Below are 19982 nucleotides of genomic sequence, written 5' to 3' on the forward strand. Positions count from 1 at the left end.
TACAGATTGAATTGAATACAGCTGCACTAAATGGGTCTTTTCCTCAGTGACTGGCCCCTGAATCAACTCTATGCCATGAAGAATTAATCTGATCAAATATGAAAGCAATGTAGAAGTACAAAAAAAATGCAGTTCCCAAAGTTTCGACTCAAGGCTGTCTCTGATATCAAGAGATCCCTTTTAAGTCTCATATTAAAAAATCCATTTTTACAGAAGGACAAAAAACTTTAAAGCATGGTACAAAGAATTATTTTGGTCTGAAACGCCAATTCTCCCAGCTCTACTTACTGTGAAGAGGGTAGAATTATTCATAATCAGAGTTTTTCCTAATGAGATGTGTGGCTGACTTGACTTACAGGTCACCAGGTGGTGATATGGTGCGTTCCATTTGTACCCAGAACTGGGAAGTTGGGGGGGGGAATGACGTCATCTCCGAGTTGGTCGTTTCAGTTGCCAAGTCGGAAAAACTTGCCATAGCACAAGTATTTCTGTATATAAACATCGAATGATACTATATAGACGACTGATTTACTGTGAAAAACACTAGTCAGAAATTCTGAAATAAACAGAATATAAGAGGACCTTAATAACTGTTTAGACCCAAAGTCGGAATTTCCTACTAGAAACTCAAGGATGGTGTGGATGCTCCGACTTCCATGTCAGAAATTCCAACCTCGGCGTGTGTTCCATTTGGGTGCTCCCAATTGGAACTTGGAAATTCTGACTTCTGAGTACAAGTAGAATGCATCAATAGCCTGCCTGGACTACACAAGCCTAGTCAATGGCCAGTCTCCCAAAATCTGTTCCCCAACCAAACAAAAGCAAGCCGTATGATTCTCGTGTTGGATACACTCTTACCAAGTGAGACCCTGGCAGGCACGGCCCTGCGGTCGATCCAGAAGGAAACCCAGGACAGCATGACCATCAGCGTGGCGGGGAAGTACGTTTGCAGCAGGAAGAAGAAGATGTGTCGCCGCAGAGTGAAGTTGATGTACAGCCGGTTGTACCAGCCTGGAGACAGAGAGGAAATATTCAGCCAAAGTTTGCACATCAGTTTTACAGAATATGTGGGAGGTAAGCAGACAATAATGTGCCAAATGACACGCAAGACAATGATATTCACAACTAATCTGAAGAGAAATGATCGAAATCTGGAGGAAGAAGAAATCTATAACAGCAGAGAGCAGGGATGTAGGAAATGACAGGATAACAAAATAAGAGGAATATTAAAATAGCCCAAAGGTGTGTTTTTATATCAGTGTTCTAGTTTCTAAGTTACAGAGGCTTTTCTCAGAGGAACGCCTTCTGTCTCCACACAGTAATAGTTTTATTCTCTGACTGAAACCAACCAAAGTTTCCTTGATGGTCTTAAAGAGTGCGCTCTGTGTATTGTGGTGAGTAACTAGGACACTGTGTCTGCAAAGACAAGTTTTCACTGACTTTAGGTTCAGTGGTATAAAAAGTCTTTCAACATTAACATTATACTGGAGTATGGATTGTAGCCTATCACTTATTTCTAAAATTCAAACCATAACACCAATGTTGTCAGTCTTAACCCTTAATGGGTCAAGAAACTATTTTTGGTCACTTCTGTGCACACTTAAGACAAGAAAGAGTTCAACAAATTTCGCAATAGCAATTAAGTCTTGTTTTATTTCCCAATAACATCTTACGGTTTAAATTTTAAATTTTAAGTATTTCAATGAGTGCCCTAAAAAGAGTCAAGTCTTCGGATAAAATGCTCATAAATTTTAGTGAAAAAGTGCCACTATCACATTAGTGCTGAAATTAACCGTTGTCTGAGAAAATATATTTCACATAATCTTATGAGACCAGTTCATCTGTAGGACTACTGAAGGTCAAAAACTGTTGTGTAACTGGAATTACTCTACACTGCCAGGCCAGTAGAGGGCAGTAACAAAGAGGCTAAAGTCAAATGAGGTTCAGTACACACAGCTCAGTTCAGGGAAACTGTAAATTTGCTTATTAAATCAGCCTTGGTTCCTGTAATTGCTCTTTTGTTACTTGGTGAATTGATAATTCTTTAGCTAGTACATGCAAAGAACATGATGATAGACTGTATAATATGTGGACATAGCATCGGTGACGCCACTTGTTTGTTTCTGATATGAGTTTGAAGCAAATCGTTGGTTGTAGCCACAAAGGAAATACTGAACTACCAAACTTTGTTCAAGTTTGGATGAGGTGAAGAGGCAGGTCTTTAGCCTCTTCACAGACAGATACAGGGTGTCCACCTATTGATCAAATTAGCCCTTATATAGGCTAATGGTGCGGCCACACCAAACGCGAATTTGGGGCGCGATTACATACAAAGTCAATGCAAAGGCGCGTTTGGCGCGTTTGGCGCGTTCACTCGTTTGGAGTGTTCACGCGTTTGGAGTGTTCACGCGTTTGGGCGGTAGACGCGAATTCGCTCGAGTTCAAAATATTCCCCCATGACGTCATTGTTTTGACGATGTTGGGGGGCAACTGCCACCTGCTCCGGCTCCAACTCCGCCGGAGGATGGAGGAGAATACAATCCGTGTGGTGTGTCATCATCCAGAGTTATACGATACGACGTGTGTAATCTACAGAGACCAGAAAAAAAGGAGCAGGCTTGGTTGAAAGTCTCTGAGGAGACAGGTTTTGAGTGTAAGTTCTGAAAACATTCGTTCCCAGCTGGATCTGCCTGCACGGGTCATCACTGAGTCCGACTGTGTTTTCCTCAGTGGAGTTTTGAGCCTGATAGAGAGGAGGAAAGAGTGGGGCAGGGGCAGAGCCAGGGAAAAGATGGAAGTTCTCTGTGCTCCTCTCTTTCCTCCACCCCTTCATTATCCCCAGGGAGACCTCCGGGAACATGGGTCGGGGGTTCGGGTGGTCAGGGGTACGGGGGGTCGGAGGTTCGGGGGATCGGGGATGAGATCGCAGGGAACAGCCAAGCAGGGCTGGTGGATTACCAGGGAGAGGCAGAGGCATTGATTGTGATCTCTAAAGCTTTCACACACTCTCCTGTCATGCTTTGGAAACCACAGCTCATTGTTTTTCAGCTGCTCTTTTGGTCTTTAAATGAACGAGCTCTCTACTCCACATGCGCAGTACCGCGCTAATGCGCGTTCGCCCCTCAGCTTGTCAAAAAAGTCCAGCGGCGAGACTCGGGCTTTTACGCGGCGCATGACAGGCCATTCGCGCGAGTAAATTCCCGTGTTCGCGTTTGGTGTGGCCGCGGCATAAGAGCTCTTTAAATGAGGAATCGAAAAAAAAAAGAAAAAAAGAAAGAAATCATCCCGTACAGTGCTAATAGAGAAATAAGTAACTGAGACGAAAAATGTTTTTTAACAGGCTGCAAACATTTTTTAACGTTTTTTTTTTTTTTTTTTTGGCTTGGTGTGTATGTGGTTTCTGATGTTTCTGCAGCCAGCCCCAAGTGGACACTCAAGGAACTACAGTTTTTAATACTTGCTTCACGATCCTAGACCTGTGGGTGTTATTGTTGTTTTGATTGGTTTTATTCTATCATATCTGCATTAAGTTAACACAAGCTGGAGTTACAAAGAGGATTCAAAACACCTGGATTTTAAAAGCCGTGACGGAGATGGAACAGCTCAAAATTTAAATTTAAAGAGCAACCATGTTACTACCTCATCTATGTTTAGTCCGTCTCCACTCAGTCAGCAGATATGATATTTTTTAGTTTAGTCATTGTTGTCAGTCAGGCAACAGTCAGAGTCTAGATGTAGTAATACTATAGCAGTACCAATTATCACCACTGGGTGCTGCCACCTTTCTTTTTAGGTATCATACAAGTTGCTATGCTCTGACAGAGACGTCAGTCGTTGATTTGTTCCAGAGTGAGTGAAGGACCCTCATCATTGTGGAGTTGGTGAAGGTTTTATGTCTAAGTTTTCTTCTTGTGGATGATAAGTGAATATTGTGATGTGGAGTCCAGCTTCATGTGGTCTTAGTCTAGCTTTGTACAGCTGTGTGTTCAGTCCCCATATGTCATACTCTATGCTCGCCTGTTATCCAGGGATGAGACTGCTCCCCCTGGTGGGCTGAAATAAAAACACTCCACCAATCAGAAATGCTCACACTGGAGGCCACGCCCCCCAGAGTGTCTGGACTTTAGGAAAGTTTCACCCCGAGAAAAGGGGTTAACTACCCAGGAATTAAACTTAGACCCCAGTTTCTGCTGCTGAAAGTTTTTTTGGTCAGTATGCACCGTTTCCACCCATCCTGAGATTCTCACTTCATAATGCATGTTTCTCTCTTTTAATCTCCTTTGAATTCCATTTAGTGAAGCTCTTCAATTTCCTTTGTGCATTAAATATGCCATGTAAATGAACTTTCCTTGACAGCCCTGCCTCGTGGTTCTGTGGATTTCCTCACTGAGGTTCAACTCTGCAGACGTGATTATTTCTGACTCTGCAAAATCAGGTCTAACGTACCCGTAAGCGCGCCTCTGGGCCCAGAGTCCCTGCTGAGTTTTAAAATCTTTCATCGGCTTAGATACAAATATATCTGAGAAAGTTCACCATGTTAGCACGAGTTTAACAAAAGTAGATTTCTACAGGTCTAATTACACAACTTGGTTAATGAGCTGAACTGGTTACTTCATGGACTGTTCTTTCTTCTTTCAGCCTTACGGTGAACCTGAAATCTGTGAAGCAGAGCAGAAGTGTCCCCAAACACACCCACAGTGTTATCAAGCTTTACGTGAATGTAAACCTGGCAGCGTACCTGTGCTGCTGTAGAAAGCCAGCCTGGAGGTGGTGTGAAACTTCTGGATGAGGAACTGAGACAGAGAAATCCTGTCGTCCGTGCTCAGGGATTCATCGCCGCTTTTCCAGTAAAGCATCAAGTCTTCATCTGTGTACGCGTCTACAGGACAGAGAAAACAGCGTGAGTACAGCTGTTTGAATCCAGTGAAAAGGATGGAGCTCCTCTTCTGGAAAACACATTATATGCTTAAATCAAATATGGTTCTTTATTGCACACAGATAAAAATGTGTTCGCACATTACCACCAGCTCCTGCTCTCAGCTTTTATGCTGTTTTTGTTCTCTTTACAGCCATTTCAGGCCTCATTTGAATCTTGTTATATCCTCAGATAAGACAGTTTGAAATTAGACATTTTGTTCAGAATTCAGTTTTTGTAATGTTTAATAAACAGTGGGTCATGACAAGTCCCGGATCAGGCCTTGCACCCGATCTCAGAGAGAGATGTACCAAGCCTTAAATCTGGTCTTCATTCTTCTGCTTCCAGGTGAAATCTATTTGTTCAGTCAAAATGAGCTGATTTAAAAAAAAAAAAAAAGAAAGAAAAAGAAAAAAAACATCAGGAAACAATTTCAGATATATCCGTTAGAAGGGTTGATTATTTTTGTATCATATGACCAGTGCAAACCCAGCAGAGTGACGAACAAGGTGAACAATGTTCAGGATGAGAACAGTGACGGTGTTCACACACCCTTGATCTGTCCACTCTGAGTATTGATAAAAATAATACTGTCGTCATACTGTGGCTCTCTGTGTGTTTGGCCCATTGTTATCTGTGTTTTCACCAAGCCCTGACAACACATGAAGATTATAAAAATTAGCCAGGTGATGTTTGGAGAAAAAAAAAAGTAATTGAACTTTTTCATGAGACCAGAAGAGGGAGGTAAAACATTGAAAAAAGCTATTCAGCAAAGATGACATCGTAGAAAGAGAGGCCGACATCCTCGTGTGTCACACAGTTACAGTTACGGTGCGTGCCATTTGTACTCAGAAGTTGGAATTTCCGAGTTCTGAATGGGAAGGCTCAACAGGAGCGCCCCCTGAGGTCGAAATTTTTGACTTTAAAGTCAGAGCATCCCCGAGTTCCTAGTGGGATATTCTGAGTTCAGGGGTAAACAGTAATTAAGTTCCTGCTATATTCTTGTTATTTTAGAATTTCTGACTAATGTTTGTCGCCATAAATCAGCTGTATATATGGTATTTTTGATGTTTTTATATACATAAATACTGCTGTTGTGGCAAGTTTTTTGACTTGGCAACTGGGATGCTCTTGGAGATGACATCATTCCCACTCCTGTTTCCCAATTCTGAGTACAAATGGAAATTTTTGCCTGTTAGCATGGAGGATATTCAGTCTGTGATGGTTTTACAGTTTATTGTTTCAAAAGCAGACGCTCTTCTCCACAGCGACGCACAACACAAGCAAGAATTTAGACGGAAGGAAAACCTAGTTAGTGCAACAACAGTGCTACAAGTTATTCAGCTGCAGGTGCTGCCATTAAGTGCAAGTGTTCTTTTTTTTTTTTTTTTTTTTTGGGGGGGGAATAATCATCAAGCCAGCAAACCACGATTAATTGCCGCAACAGTATACTTCAAAATTCAACAACATTCAGTTGTACTGCTAAAAACGTCATGAGAGCTGAGTCTTACACCTATTGACTCATTCTACCCCTGAGGACAAAGAGGAGAAGGGTCAGATTAAGTGCACAAGTGTTCCCTGAACAGAAGAGTTTTCAGACATCTCTCAAAGAAGAAAGGGACTCTGTGGATCGTATAGAGTGAGGTAATTCATTCCACCATTTGGGAACAACAGAGGAGAAGAGTCTGGCTAGTGATTTGTAGCCGTGCTGGGCTGGGATCACCACGCGTCTTTAACAAGCAGAGGGTGAGAAGGAGTGTGGACCTGGATGACCGTGATTTATTGCACTGCAGATGGATTTGTTGACACTGCAATGAGTGCAAATGGCCGGTGAAAACACTGGTTGATCTCTGCCATATTAAGCATGAAGACGACATTGATCTCCAGTCCTCGGATGCTTCCTTCTCAAACGACTTAAGATCATCATTAAATACTTATCTGACGAGGAAACTTTGACAAACATGTAAAACTAAACTTGAATCTCAGGACCTCTCCGGTGTTTGAACAGCTGTTGTCACGTTCAGCTGAAGGTCTCCAGTTTACAGGGTCACTCTTTAAACTGGAACACCAGGAGCTGACAGAGACACATTCACACTATCAGACTCAAAAGCGCTGTTTCCACCAAGCAGTCCAGTTTAGATCAGTACGGTTTGGTATGGGTTGGATCAGTTAAGCTTTGCCCTGTTTGTGTTTCCACAGCTAACCCTGCCCCCTGGTGGTAGGCGGCATGCAAGCCAGATGCTGATAGCTGCATCTATCAAATAACAATGGGTTGCCATAACAGTGCGGCACAGTGTACCCACTAATAAATCCAAAGAAGAAGAAAAACATTACACAGTAAACAAACAGCAACAATGAGAGAAATTCAGCAATTTGTCTTTTTTGTGATTTCCATGTGGCACTTTGTTACAGAGTGCAATCAAGTTTAGTTTCTGAGCAGGCTGTGTGCCACCAGGAGAAATACAGCCACAGTCACACTGTAAGTGACGGTCTGCAGTGTTGTAGCTCCACCCCTGGTATCAGATCAGTTTAGTCTGGCACCCTACGGAAGCGGGACGGCTTGTCTTGGTTATTTGGGACCTGTCCTCTGATCAGTCACTATAAATGCTGTAACGTGGGCAGAGACAAACCGTCCTGAACCGCTTGGTGGAAATGGGGCTGAAGAAGACCATTGTTTAGGATTTGTTAAACCACATCCATCACAGTTGAGGGGTCTTCTTATTGTGAAGGGAAGAGGGAATAAAACCACTGAGGGTGGACCACCAATCAGAAACGTCAAGGCGCAGGAACCCCCTAATGTTCCTGGGACTCTGGAGAGTACCACCCTCTAGAGAGGGCTTCCTCAAGTTTTCAGGGGTCAACTGTATTTAGACCCTTGTTCCTGGGGGAAGCTCCTGTGGTTAAAGCACCACACGATGTAAACATTATTCTGTCTCTCACAGCAGGATTCTGATGTCAGGTCAGTTTCTGGCCCAAGACCAAGGATTGTTGTGGGACAGCCAGTCCCTTTTGTGAATGCTGCAGCCGTCTGATCAAATGGGTGCTGGTTTGAATTTTCATTTTCATTTTTTTTTTTTAAGTATGGAGTTTTGAGCTTCTAAGGCCTCTGTACAGACCTCTCTAAAGACTCAGTCATACTCTACGAGCAGCCTGCAGGTCTTTGTAACAAGCAGCACATGACGCACTACCTCTCCTCAACTCTACAGATCACCAGAGACACTCACAGCTCTCCAGCTCCAGCGTGCACGTCTGCGAGTCCAACGGGAAACGGCTGAAATCCATGTTGCACGCAGCAGTGACAGTAACCCTGCAGGAGTGAAAGCAGAGTGTAAATGTACATGCTTAGGATGGAGGTGTGTGCGTGTGTTAATGTAGGGGGAAGTGTGTGTCCTCACCTGAGGCTGTACAGGACGTGACCGTCAGGAAAGACTCGCAGCATGATGTTGTCGGTGGTGGTATCGTGGATGAACGACCTCTTGGAGTGGACGAAGAAGACGTCGGGCACCCAGATCTTCTTCACCAGGCGCCCGTCGAACGTCATGCTCTTGTTGGTGGTGCTGGGGAAGGCCAGGCGCTCGTCCTTCCAGTAGTGCCTCAGATACAGGGTCATGGTGAAGTCCTGAGGGGGAAGAGGAGGGAGGAGGTGGGTCAGACTCAGAGACAGCATCTGGATCAAGGGCATAGATCTGGACTTGTTCCCAGCAGTACCCGGCTCCTGGTGAGGTGTCCCTGGCTGAAAATGTGTCGTCAAACCTAAACACGATGATCAGACTCTCACTCTGTGTCCCCCTGGTTTATCTGGGGCGACCGTCAGTCTCTGTGTTTGTTTACTGAGACTGCAGACAGCAGACATGCTTCATCTCTGAGCTTCCTGATGAAATGTCTTTTCTTGTTTTACGTCCACACATCTGTCCACATCTTCTCCTCAGAGTGGTTCGAGTGTGTTAAGCCCTGTTCACACTGTATTAACACCACCTGGGGACCTCTGATAATTTGTAATGTTGTTGTTAATAACTGTGGGGGACGTCTGTTTCTAATCCTGTGCACACCGACCACGTCTGTTATTTGTAAAGTCAAACTCACCCACCATATTTCAGGTCACACAGAGGTCTCTGATGACACTAATCCTGCTGAATCTGTGTCTCAGTCATTTATGGTGGGAACTTTGTATTCTATGAATGTTTCTGCAGCTTTTTCAGATCTTTCTGAGTTCAGAAACGATGGGTTGGACATTTGAAATAAAAGTTGTGACTGCTTTGGTTCAGACCCAGCTGGATAACATCACCCTTCCCCAGAACAACGAGGCGCTCTGAAACATGCATTGTCTTTCAAACTGAGTCATCGTTTTTGTCTTACTGACAACCTGAAAATATGAAGATAAACCACGTCTCCTTTTTGTTTTTGCTTCAAGAACCTTTGTTCAGCAATCACTAAACCAATGATTTGGTGGGCCTTTCTGTGTGGAGTTTGCATGTCCTCCACATGTATGTGTGGGTTCTCTCCGGGTCCTCCAGCTTCCTCCCACAGTCCAAAAACATGCTCACCAGGTAAACTGATGATTGCACACTGCCCGCAGATCTGAGTGTCTGTCTCTGATACCTCTTTCCACCAAATTGGCTCTAGTGCTAGTTACTGTCACCAGTGTCTGGCTTAGCACTGGTAACAGCTGGGATAGGCTCCAGCCACGTGAACCCTGAACAGGACAGGTGATATAGAAGATGAATGAATGAGTGAATAGATTCAGCACCAGATCAAAAAAAAAAAAAAAAAAAAAAAAATTGTCATCTGTTATTTTTTTACTGATCTTACAAAATCAAATGTTTCTAATTTTTTTTATATAATATTTAAATGGATATTTTCAAATAAAACATTGATTTTCTTCACAAGCTTTTTGAAACAAGTAATAAACCTTTGAATGATGACGACGCCTTAGTAGAGGAATGGCAAATATGAGAAAAGGCCAGAGAAGCCAAGTGATATTTGAAGATGAGAGTCACAACATTAAGGGGAGAAACAGCCTCAATTGAAAAAAGTCAAAGAATGGTAAAAAAAAAAAAAAAAAAAAAAAAAAAAAAAAGATTGTCAATTTGCACTTAAAAAACAGTAGAAGAAGAGTCATATTAAAAGTCATTCATTTTGAGAAAATAGATTTAAAAAAGATAATGAAAATAGACAAAATATAACTTTAAAAAACAGAGGAAGAGAAACATTTAAGATCAGAGTAAAAAAAAAAAAGAAAATATAGAAGTTACACTTTTTTTTTGAGAAATGAAAAAAAAAAGTCTGGACTTTTATTTATAAAAAATAAATAAAAGTCAGATTTTCAGGAAAAAGTCATGAAAATAAGTAAAACTGGAGGTTTACAAGGGGATCCTGAATGACCCCAATCTAGTTTTTTGTCCCTGGCCATAAATATACAGATCCAGGATAGGTCAGCCTCTTTGTTGGCTATTTTTGGGTTTGGCCCAAATTCTTTGGGTTACAACAGGATCCTCCCTGACCCCATTGTCTCTGGGCTTAGGCCCTCAAAGTCAGGCAATGAGAAAAGCAAATCTGTTGAAAAAAAGCTGTAAATTAATGAGATTTTAAATATAATAATAATATTTTATTCTCACAAACATTGTCCATCATCCTCTCCTTTCAGTTTTTTTCTAATCCAAACTTTAAGACGACTGAACAGGTAGAAACTGGGTAGAGAAACAAACTAGAAAGAGGAAGTTGAAGTTTCAGAGTCTCCAGTGTGAGGAGCCAGACAAACTGTATACATGTCTGTGGTCTCCAGCCAAACCTCGGCCCTTGATCTGGATTAAGCCTCACAGCGAGGACTCTGCTGGTTTACCGAGCTGTGGTGGGATTACACGGCCGCAGATCCTGGATTATATGGATTCTTTATGGCTAAACACACATGTGGAAGAGAAGAGCTGAACATATGTTAACTGAACAGCATCCATTAGTGCGACACTACCCCGTCTCCTCGCTTTCTACTCCTGTGCAGAGAGGAGGGGTCTGCATGTTGTCCTCCGTCCTGTTACATAAGAGCAGGAAGAACAGCTGCATTGACACATCTCACTCTGAGCCCGGTCACTGAACTAACTTTGGGTTTAAGATGAGTTCAGGGGTGTGTTGGAGCCTCGGTGCTGAGCTATAACTGTGATGCTCAGCAGGTTTACTAATGAGAGATGTGGGTCTCTGCATGGAGCCATGAATCCTGGAGTACAGATGTTTGACAGAGCGGATCTGAGGGACACAACCTGTGAGGACGATTCTGAATAAAAACTAGACGTATGAGACATCGCAGAGGGCACTGAGGCCGTCAGACAGGAAGAGCAAATATTAAACTTGGTATTATTTGATGAGATAAGTCAGGCAGGATTTCAGGACATCAGGACACTGAGGCTGTGCTGGCTGAGGGAGTGAGAAGACGAGACCTGAGATGTACTGAGTGTCCCTAAATCCAAAGTTGGAAATGGTAATAACACCCTCTGTTAACGACGGATTGAAAGTTGAGTTTATCAGCTGCAGAATTCACCTTTGCTGGAGTTAATGCACACATTCAGAGGGTTTTGCTGCTTCAGCGTCCCTCAGCAGCTGATGAGCTCATTTGGGCAAACTGGAGATGGAAGTTGCTGAGTGGATGACATTACTGTAAGTTTTCTGTCCTTCTGGCTGCATCCAATTATGCAAATTTACAGATTTACAGCCTTGGAGGTGTATTTCCTAGAAATCTGGGTACACTTAGGACCACAAAAACCTGAGATCCACCAAGTTCACAAAGAACATCAGGCGAACTCTCTGCAGAAATACTAGCTTCACTGTTCATTACCCAGTAATACTTATTTCTAAGATCCTCATTAGCCACGAGGTACATGAGGTAGGCACCAGGCTTCCTGTATTTCATACGAGAGTTCATCTTTTATTGTCCTTCAAGTGCTCAGGAGTAGTTTTACATTCTTTAAAGAAAATAAACCCTATTTTTCTCTCAGTGGTGTTTAAAAAACAACTCTCCTATCAGCCTCTGTCTCAAACACTTTGTCTTAGCTTCTGTCTCTTTAGAGCTCCCTGCTCCACAAACCCTGTTTCCTCTGATATCCTCTTTCCACCAGTGCTCCCCAATTTCCGGTGTTTGTGTTGGTTGTAATCATGTTCTTGCTAAGAACTGGTTTGGTTTCCTATGATTACGGAGCCAAGTCATTGTGTCACAATAAAGAAATTGGCAGAAGTTTGTTTTACATTATTTTCATTGACTGTCTGCAACACAGAAAGTGCTTGTGTGCGTGTGTGTGTGTGTGTGTGTGTGTGTGTGTGTGTGAGTGAACACACCGAGGTGGAACTCTATCATGGGCAATGAGCTGAGAAATTTGACTGAAGTGACATCCTGTCATGTATACAAGATGAATAACACAAGACTATCTAGCCATAAATAAGCCTTAAATACGAAGGTACAGAACTGATCTATAAGAGTGACAATGCACTGCTGCTATAATTTCACCTCCGGTTAAAGTTATCAATGAGGACACAAAAACAAAACAACAGATGACTCACTCTGCAGCTTTCCTTTTTTAGAACGAATGTGTAATCACCGCTGATCATTGGTCACTGGAGCCCCGCCCCCAGCCCCTGACATAGGCGATGCGTTGCTCTGGCCCTGCAAAGAGTTGGGGCACTAATTTCCTAGACCAGGCGCAAGCGCAGGGGCACCTGCTCTTCCAGGTGTGACCTGCGCACTGCAAGTTTCCTGCAGTGCCAAGAGAGGCGCACTCAAGGCGCAAATGGCAGAGAGGGAGGAGAAAAGCCGTGAGTGGGTTTAACACAGCCGAGCGCTGTTTTCACCAATCAAATGAGCGCCTCTCCTCGCCTTTAAATGCCCTGCAGCCGAGGCGCAGCGTCTGATTGGTCTGAGTGATCCCCGGCACCACGGAAACAGTGATGGAAGCCGAGATGGTCAGAGCCGCTGTCCCTGCAGCAGAAGAATGGACAGCGGGGCGCATCGGAGGACAAGAAGTGCGTCACAATGTTGGCCAGCTCCCGGGACAGATGTAATCTGTTCCTGTGTCATTAATAGGAGTAAAAAGATTAAGAGGCAGTTACACAGCTGGCTTATCCACTCCTGGTTTGTCATCGCCAAGCAGAACCTTTGGTGATACACTGTATACTCTCCCAGTGTCTCCACCTCATCCTCCTTACAATAATGTACTCCATCTTTTTAGATCACGTTAAAAATAAAGACTAAAACAGAGAAATATGGGAAATCACGGGTAAATCCTGAGTGACATACATTTATTTTGTCTGTTTTTTCTTCGTCTTTCCTCTCCCTCTTTTCTTTGAATTAAATGAAATGAGAGAACCAGATATATACTCAGTATCAGATGTTAAGGCTGTTTATTGTTTAATTGTAAGATGTGCATCAAACTTCCAGCTGCCGTCAGGTTAACTTTCCATTATGACAAACGGCTTTAATCTGACATCAGATGTGACGGGACAGTTAATAATGATACAAATGTATATGCTGGTTCAGACAGTTACATTAAATAGCGATTGCTGTGATTGTTTACTGCATTAAAATGTGCCTGACACTCTGGAAACCTGCCTCTGTGGCTTTATTGACATGTGCGCCTGTCACCAAACTACAGCTGCGGAGGGTGCACTTCGCTTTGCGCCGAGAATAGACCAGGTTGGAGCTGGCGAGCTTTTAGTGCACTTTCTGCACTGTTTTTTGGCAAGAAATTGTCACTGCACCGACATGAATCTCCCAACACCTGACTCTGATGACATCACACTTCATGTAAACAGACACTTCATGATGACGTGGGCAGACCATATGCATGTGTGATACCCATTCATTTCTGGTTCATATAGGGTAGTGTGATCGCTGGCCGTAGTTTCCAGATGGGGGACAGCGCTGAGGGGGGGGCAATTGTGCTTAAGCACAGCACGATTTCGATGGCCAGTGTGACCTCACCCTGAGGCAAGTTTCAGGATATTTATGTGTTGCGGCGAATCCTTCCAAAACATATGAATATGTTAAGGTTTGAAAATCTGCGACTTCCAAAAGACGAGCAGACTCTTCTTTCATGTCTCTTTTGCTGTTTTTGTTCCAAAAAACAAAGAAAGAATACTATTTAGATCACGCCCATCTCAGAAGCTCTGTCCTTTGATCATCTCCATGACCTCTGTCGTCTTTTCTTACAATCCTAACACTCTGTCTCTCCAAACTACTGCGACACATTCTCTGAGTATTAGCAGCCTAAACTTTCTTAGCTTGCAACGTCTGCTGTTTTATGTCATCTTACATCGTCTCCTCAGAACAATGCTGATCTCTCAAGCTCTGCCAGACCCTACACCTTTTGGAAAAGACTTTAGACACAGCCAATGGTTGTAATTGAGCTGATGTCTAGATGTCAAATGCAGCCAATGAGTCAAACTTGACATTAAAATTGAGTGAGAAATAATGATAATAAATGAAGTCTAGGGCATATAAGTAAAAAAATATACGAATGCATTTTAAAATCATAGTTAAGAAAAACTCAGTCAGCTGAGTCAACACTACACAGCCTTACTGAATGAAAAAATTAAATGTGTTGAAATGACGTCTGTTTATAAAGTCAGACTTTGTCAAAGTCACTTGTTAAGTCTTTAAAGGGTCTTTAAAACCAGTTTTATGAGCCAGGCCTTCAATCAGTCTCACGTTAGTTAAACAGTCACATGTGTAAATCCAGATTTTGGACACACTGTCCCAACGTGCTTTGAAAACCTTGTTTTTGCGTAACCTGCCGTTTGTAAATGACACAGCAGAGGGTAATTTGCGGTGTCACTGCAGAGCATCCAGCAGCTTTGTGACATGACATAATGTCATTAAAAGCAGCCGCTGTCAGGAATCATTATTTATTTCCCTGTTCTCCGTTCCAAAACAATTAAACACACGACGCTGGGATCCAAATTAGAAGTAATCCTCAGCCGTCCACGCAAACAGGAGCTTACACAACATCAGGACCACTGAGTTTTTGGATCCAATTTTGGTTTCCAGAACAGAAGGTTGATTTAATTACATTACTCAACATGCATCAGGATGACTTTGAACAGAATAAACATCCTACAGACGAGCTCTCAGAGGCGGGTTATCCAACTGAACAGAGCAGCTTCATTACTCGAAACTAAAATCATAAATTAATCTGTTCTTTCCAAGTACAGAGCGCCGACAAAACCAGGGAGTGAACACCGAGTTCAGTCAGAGGACAGCCAGCTCTTAGTCATGTTTGGGCTCGTTGGTGTTTCCAATTAAAAGTGTCCCGTGTTTAGAGAAAGCGTGTGTGCTCTTCTGCTTTATTCAAACCTGGAATTTTTTATGTTTTGATCTATTTTGGAACAAAAAGGTTTGAAGGAGAGACAGAAATTTTTGGAATTTTTTCAAAAGATTATTTTGGCTCAGTGAAAAATTTGGCTGTAGCTCACTTGTTGGAAGCATCAGCATCCAGTGAAAGTTCTTGTTTTGTTCCTCATCTCTGTCTCACTAAAGTGGCTCTGGTGGCAGTTCAGAGTTGGTTCTGTTTAAAACCGTCTAAGAAAACTTTGCAGGACAGACAGGTCGTCACGTCACTCAAAAATAGGGATGTCCTGCTACAGATTTTTTGACCTCTGGTCTGATCTGATTTTGCCAGGCAGCCAGTTAGTGCAGTGGACCACAGACAGCCAGCTGGTCCATGCCATAGAGCACAGACACACGAGCCACAGTTATATGAGGAGTTTTTCATCTTTCTGAATGACTTTTCCAACAACACTAGTATACATGGAAAGGAATATTCCAATCTCTGGTCTACATGCGCCGCTGTAATCAAACAGAATAGTCAATGCGACATGCGTAGAAAAACGTAAACATCACAAGATTTATCAAAGCTGGAGGACGACAGTTTGTTTATCACGGTGTTGCAATACTCCGTATTGCAAGTTTGTCGTCCGTCCAGTCTTGAAATTATGTTCATTTCTTTCAAAGTTTGGCTCAAAAACAAACTTTCCTCCAGTGCTGACGGCTCGCCGCCATTTTTAGAGTTGAGGAATGTCTCTAGTTGCGTTTTACGTCATATCTGAGCATGCGCTGAAAGAACTTACCCTGACAACTTTCCGTTTGAGTGGATACATGATACCTCAATCGGTTTGGGGAAAGGAATATTCCACCCCTGTGAAACCGATTAAATGTCCATTTGGATTGGCACTTTTCTTTCAGAATGAGGTTTATACAAAGGTTAAATTCTTTTCCGTTTGAGCAAATAAACCGAATGCAAGCGGAATATTTGGGTCCATGTAAAAGTGGCTAATGTCACTGCGTGGTATCTAAATGTGCAGCAGGGTCTCATATCCACAGTGCTCCCTCCTCACCCATGGTTTTTCCTTTTGGGTTTTCCAGATTATTGAGTTGAAACAACCTAAAACTTTAAGTTGGATTGATGCAAAATGTTGATTTGAGAAGAATTTAAATATTTTGTTCATTTGAACTATTAAGTTATGTTCAATGAACTTTTTAATTCCATTTTAAAGAACTTAATTTATTTAGGTGTGACCAATTGAAGCAATTAATTTAAGTTGGTCCAACTACTTCTTTTCATTAGTTCTAGCTACGCAGAATTTAATGTTGACACGATCAATAAAAATACATTGGAAACCTTAATGTAAAAATACTGAGTTGGATTGATTAAAAAAATTACATCACTTCAACTGATTAAAGATTCCCTTTTTACAGTGCACTGAAAATGTTTACGTCTTGAATGTGTCAAGAAACACGCACATGGTTTACTGACATAATCAAAAATATTGATCCAGGGAAAGATTTAGTTTCATTGAGACACACATAAAAGGGTTTAATCTTTTACACTCTGATATACTAAAGCAGTGTTTCCCAATCCAGGTCCTGGGGTACCCCTGCCCTGTATGTTTTTTATGTTCCCGACTCCAACACACCTGATTCAAATGATCAGCTCATCATTAAGCTCTGCTCCAGCCTGATAACGAGCCATTCATTTGAATCAGGTGTGCTGGAGTGGGGCAACATATAAAATATGCAGGGCAGGGGTACCCCAGGACCTGGATTGGGCAACCCTGTACTAAGGTATCAGATTTTTGTACTTTTATCTAAATGCAACACATTACATTTTATCTTATTATCATCAGAGGAGGAGCTGGATGCCACCAGGCTTCAAGCTTTCTCGCCTAACTGCCCAAACGCACCAGATGCGTCTCTGGTCTGGCTTTGCTCTGCTCCGTCACGGCACCGGATTAGATAGGTTTCTGTTCAAGTCAATGAGTCATCTCATCCTGGATCTGCTCTGTTACGGTCTGGCTGCATCTCAACTAAAGATCCCAGCAAATAAGCACCAATCCAAATTCTGATGAATGCCTGAAGTGTGACATGTCAATTTAACAAAAATCAAATTGAGCAGGACAGGAAGTCATGTACAGAAACCACCTAAAAACACCCAGTGACTTTCAAAATAAATGAACCATATCAAAACCAGATCATGTTTATCTTAACTATAACAACAAACCAACACAATAAGTGGGGCCAGATCAGGAGTCAACAGATTAGAGATTTCACAGCTCAAAAAAGAATAAAGAGAGGCTCAGTGATGGTTTGGGAAGCGAGGGGACTCCTCATTCTTGTGACTCCAGCTGCCTGGTGTCATGTAAACTGCCAGACTAAACACACAGTGAGTGTGAATTGATGTATGTAGTCAACAGGCACTGGGAAATACATCTTTCCACTGATTTTAAGAAGAGAAGAAAATAGATCTTCACAGAACTTGTTGAAATGATGAGGTCATAACATAAAGATCTCACAACTGGTTCATGATCCATTGGAGGGGCCTGAAACACAAAGGTCTGCCTTTTGCTCCACCCCCAGCAGGCCTCCAGAGGGCTGACCAATCAGAGGGAAGAAGGGGTTTGTGGAGCAGGGAGCCTTAAAGAGACAGCAGCTTAAACAAAGTGTTTCAGACAGAGGCTGAAATGCAGGTTTTCTAAAACTGTAAATCATATGCAGCTTCTACAGGGGGACCAGAGGGACACAATAAAGGAACCCCTCTTTAAAGTCAGCAACTTCCACATCTGCAAACTCAATCTGCCAAAGATTTACTGGTCAACAGAGTCATAATCCACCAAAATAAAAGCATTAATAAAGATATAAATATAAATAAATGATATTTCTATTTCATCTATAATCTCATTACTTTCCGTTTGTGAGTCTCTGCTTTCAAACCTGATTGAATATTAAGTCAGAGTGATTCCACTAATCCTCCTCTAATACACCCCAACCGAGTCGACTTTAATGAGCTTTTTACAGTTCCTGCTGCAGATTTCTGCTCCCTCTGCGCTCAGATTGACGCTCATACTTTTTATAACACTCATCCCACATGTGTCATTACACACACACAGGAGCCACTTACCATGTCCACCTCTGATATGCTGTCCAGACTCTCCACCTGCACGTCCACTCCCACAGGGACGGCTGGTCCTGCAGACAAACAGATGAGAGGGTGTTCATTAAAGTCACAGGGGAACAACTGCACCAGGAAAATGAACGTCTTAAAGTTTTTACAGATAAAAACTTTAAGACGTCAGTCTTGATTGATGTGGTTTTGCAAATGTCCAATGATAACCTTTGTTTTTGTCAGGTTCTCTGTTTCATGACTGTGATTGAGGAGAAAAAACACAGCAAAGGTCCAAACATAGAGTGTTTAACACATAAATGTAGTGATGTCACCCAATTGTTTCTGACGCAGAGTTTAAAACCACTACATTGGGTAAATGCCAGTCAGTCAGCTGACGCTGAGCTGTGCCCCTGATTGGGTAAACTTGTGATGTCATGAACCAGGCTGTAAATGTGTTTTCTTTTTACACCGTAAAAAAGTCATCTTTTTTTTGTATTTGGAGTCTCTGACATTTCTGCAGACAGCCTCAGGACAACACTGGTACTGCAGATTTTAACACTTCTGCACACACTGTAAAAAAAAAAAACCTGTAAAAAAAAAAAAAAAAACAGTAAAAGCACTGGCAGCAAAGTTTCCAAACAGTCAAAAAAAAATAAATGAAAACACTGTATTTAATTGTTTATAAAAAAGCACAGACAGCTTGTCCACTCCTTGAAGCACAGACAGCCTGTTTGCGCCAGAGAGCACAAACATCCAAACATGCTGTGCCCCCTGTATAGCAGGGTCTCAAATCCACTGTGTGTCCTCCTCACTCATGGTTACAGGCACCGTCATAAAAATCACTTTGCTGTGAAATAAAAGGAAAATAGTGAAATTTAGGACACAAACTGATGGAGAACAAAATGACCAGTGATGCATGAGAGGAAAGTGTTTTTAGGAGTAGGGCAGTGTGTTCTGTTTGGAGGTTGTTGTTTTTTTTTTCTTTTTTTAAATTTGTCTCTGATCAAAAAGCAATTGCTTCCTGTATTTTTCCTTTTTAAAAAAAAATTTTTTTTTCAACATAGTTCTATGTTACAGTGTTAGATCATAATTCTGCTGCCAGTGATTTTACCATTTTTTTTACAGTGTAGTCCTGTATTTTTACAATTATTTCATGTAGTTCCATGTTTTTACAGTGTTTGACTGTAATTTTACAGTATCTGTCTGGAAACTGTGCTGCCAGTGCTTTAGCTGTGTTTTTATAGTTTGTATCAGTTTGTTTTTTGTTTTAACAGTGAATTGTGACCATAAGGGAGGAGGGTACAGGGTTCACCTGGCATCATACCTTAAAAACATCCAGGTTGGCATTTTACAGATAATTGCTGTAATTTTACAGTTTAATGTAATGTTTTTTGAAAAACAGAACAAATACTTAAAAAAATCAAAGGTTAATAACCTGTAAATTTGGATTTTTTTTTGACAGTGATACATATGGAGGTAGTTTCTGACTCAAGCACTCCTAACGAGCCTCTCACTCAGCTCACCTGTTCTCAGTGCACCCAGCTGGTGCTCAATCAGCCGAGGTAGCTTTTAAAAGGAGGGTATTTCCTTCATTTTGGTGTGTTACACCAAAGGGCCAACACCTTCAGTTGGTTGTCTTTTGGTTTGTGTGA

General features: G+C 42.1%; 1 protein-coding gene across 1 annotated transcript in view; it reads right to left on the reverse strand.

Annotated features, from left to right (window-relative positions):
* The window catches only part of LOC141802436 (gamma-aminobutyric acid receptor subunit rho-2-like), a 58556-nt gene that overhangs the window by 8962 nt on the left and 29612 nt on the right, over positions 1-19982 (reverse strand). The window contains exons 3-7 of the mRNA XM_074685999.1: positions 18346-18413; positions 8311-8534; positions 8140-8222; positions 4739-4879; positions 859-1011 (exon numbers count right to left, since the gene is read on the reverse strand). Coding sequence (XP_074542100.1) covers positions 859-1011; positions 4739-4879; positions 8140-8222; positions 8311-8534; positions 18346-18413 — 669 coding nt within the window. The remainder of the gene's footprint in view (positions 1-858; positions 1012-4738; positions 4880-8139; positions 8223-8310; positions 8535-18345; positions 18414-19982) is intronic.

Source organism: Halichoeres trimaculatus, unplaced genomic scaffold, assembly GCF_033239565.1.
Source record: "Halichoeres trimaculatus isolate MK-OKI-2021-1 unplaced genomic scaffold, fHalTri1.1 fHalTri1_scaffold_13, whole genome shotgun sequence".
NCBI lineage: Eukaryota > Metazoa > Chordata > Actinopteri > Labriformes > Labridae > Halichoeres > Halichoeres trimaculatus.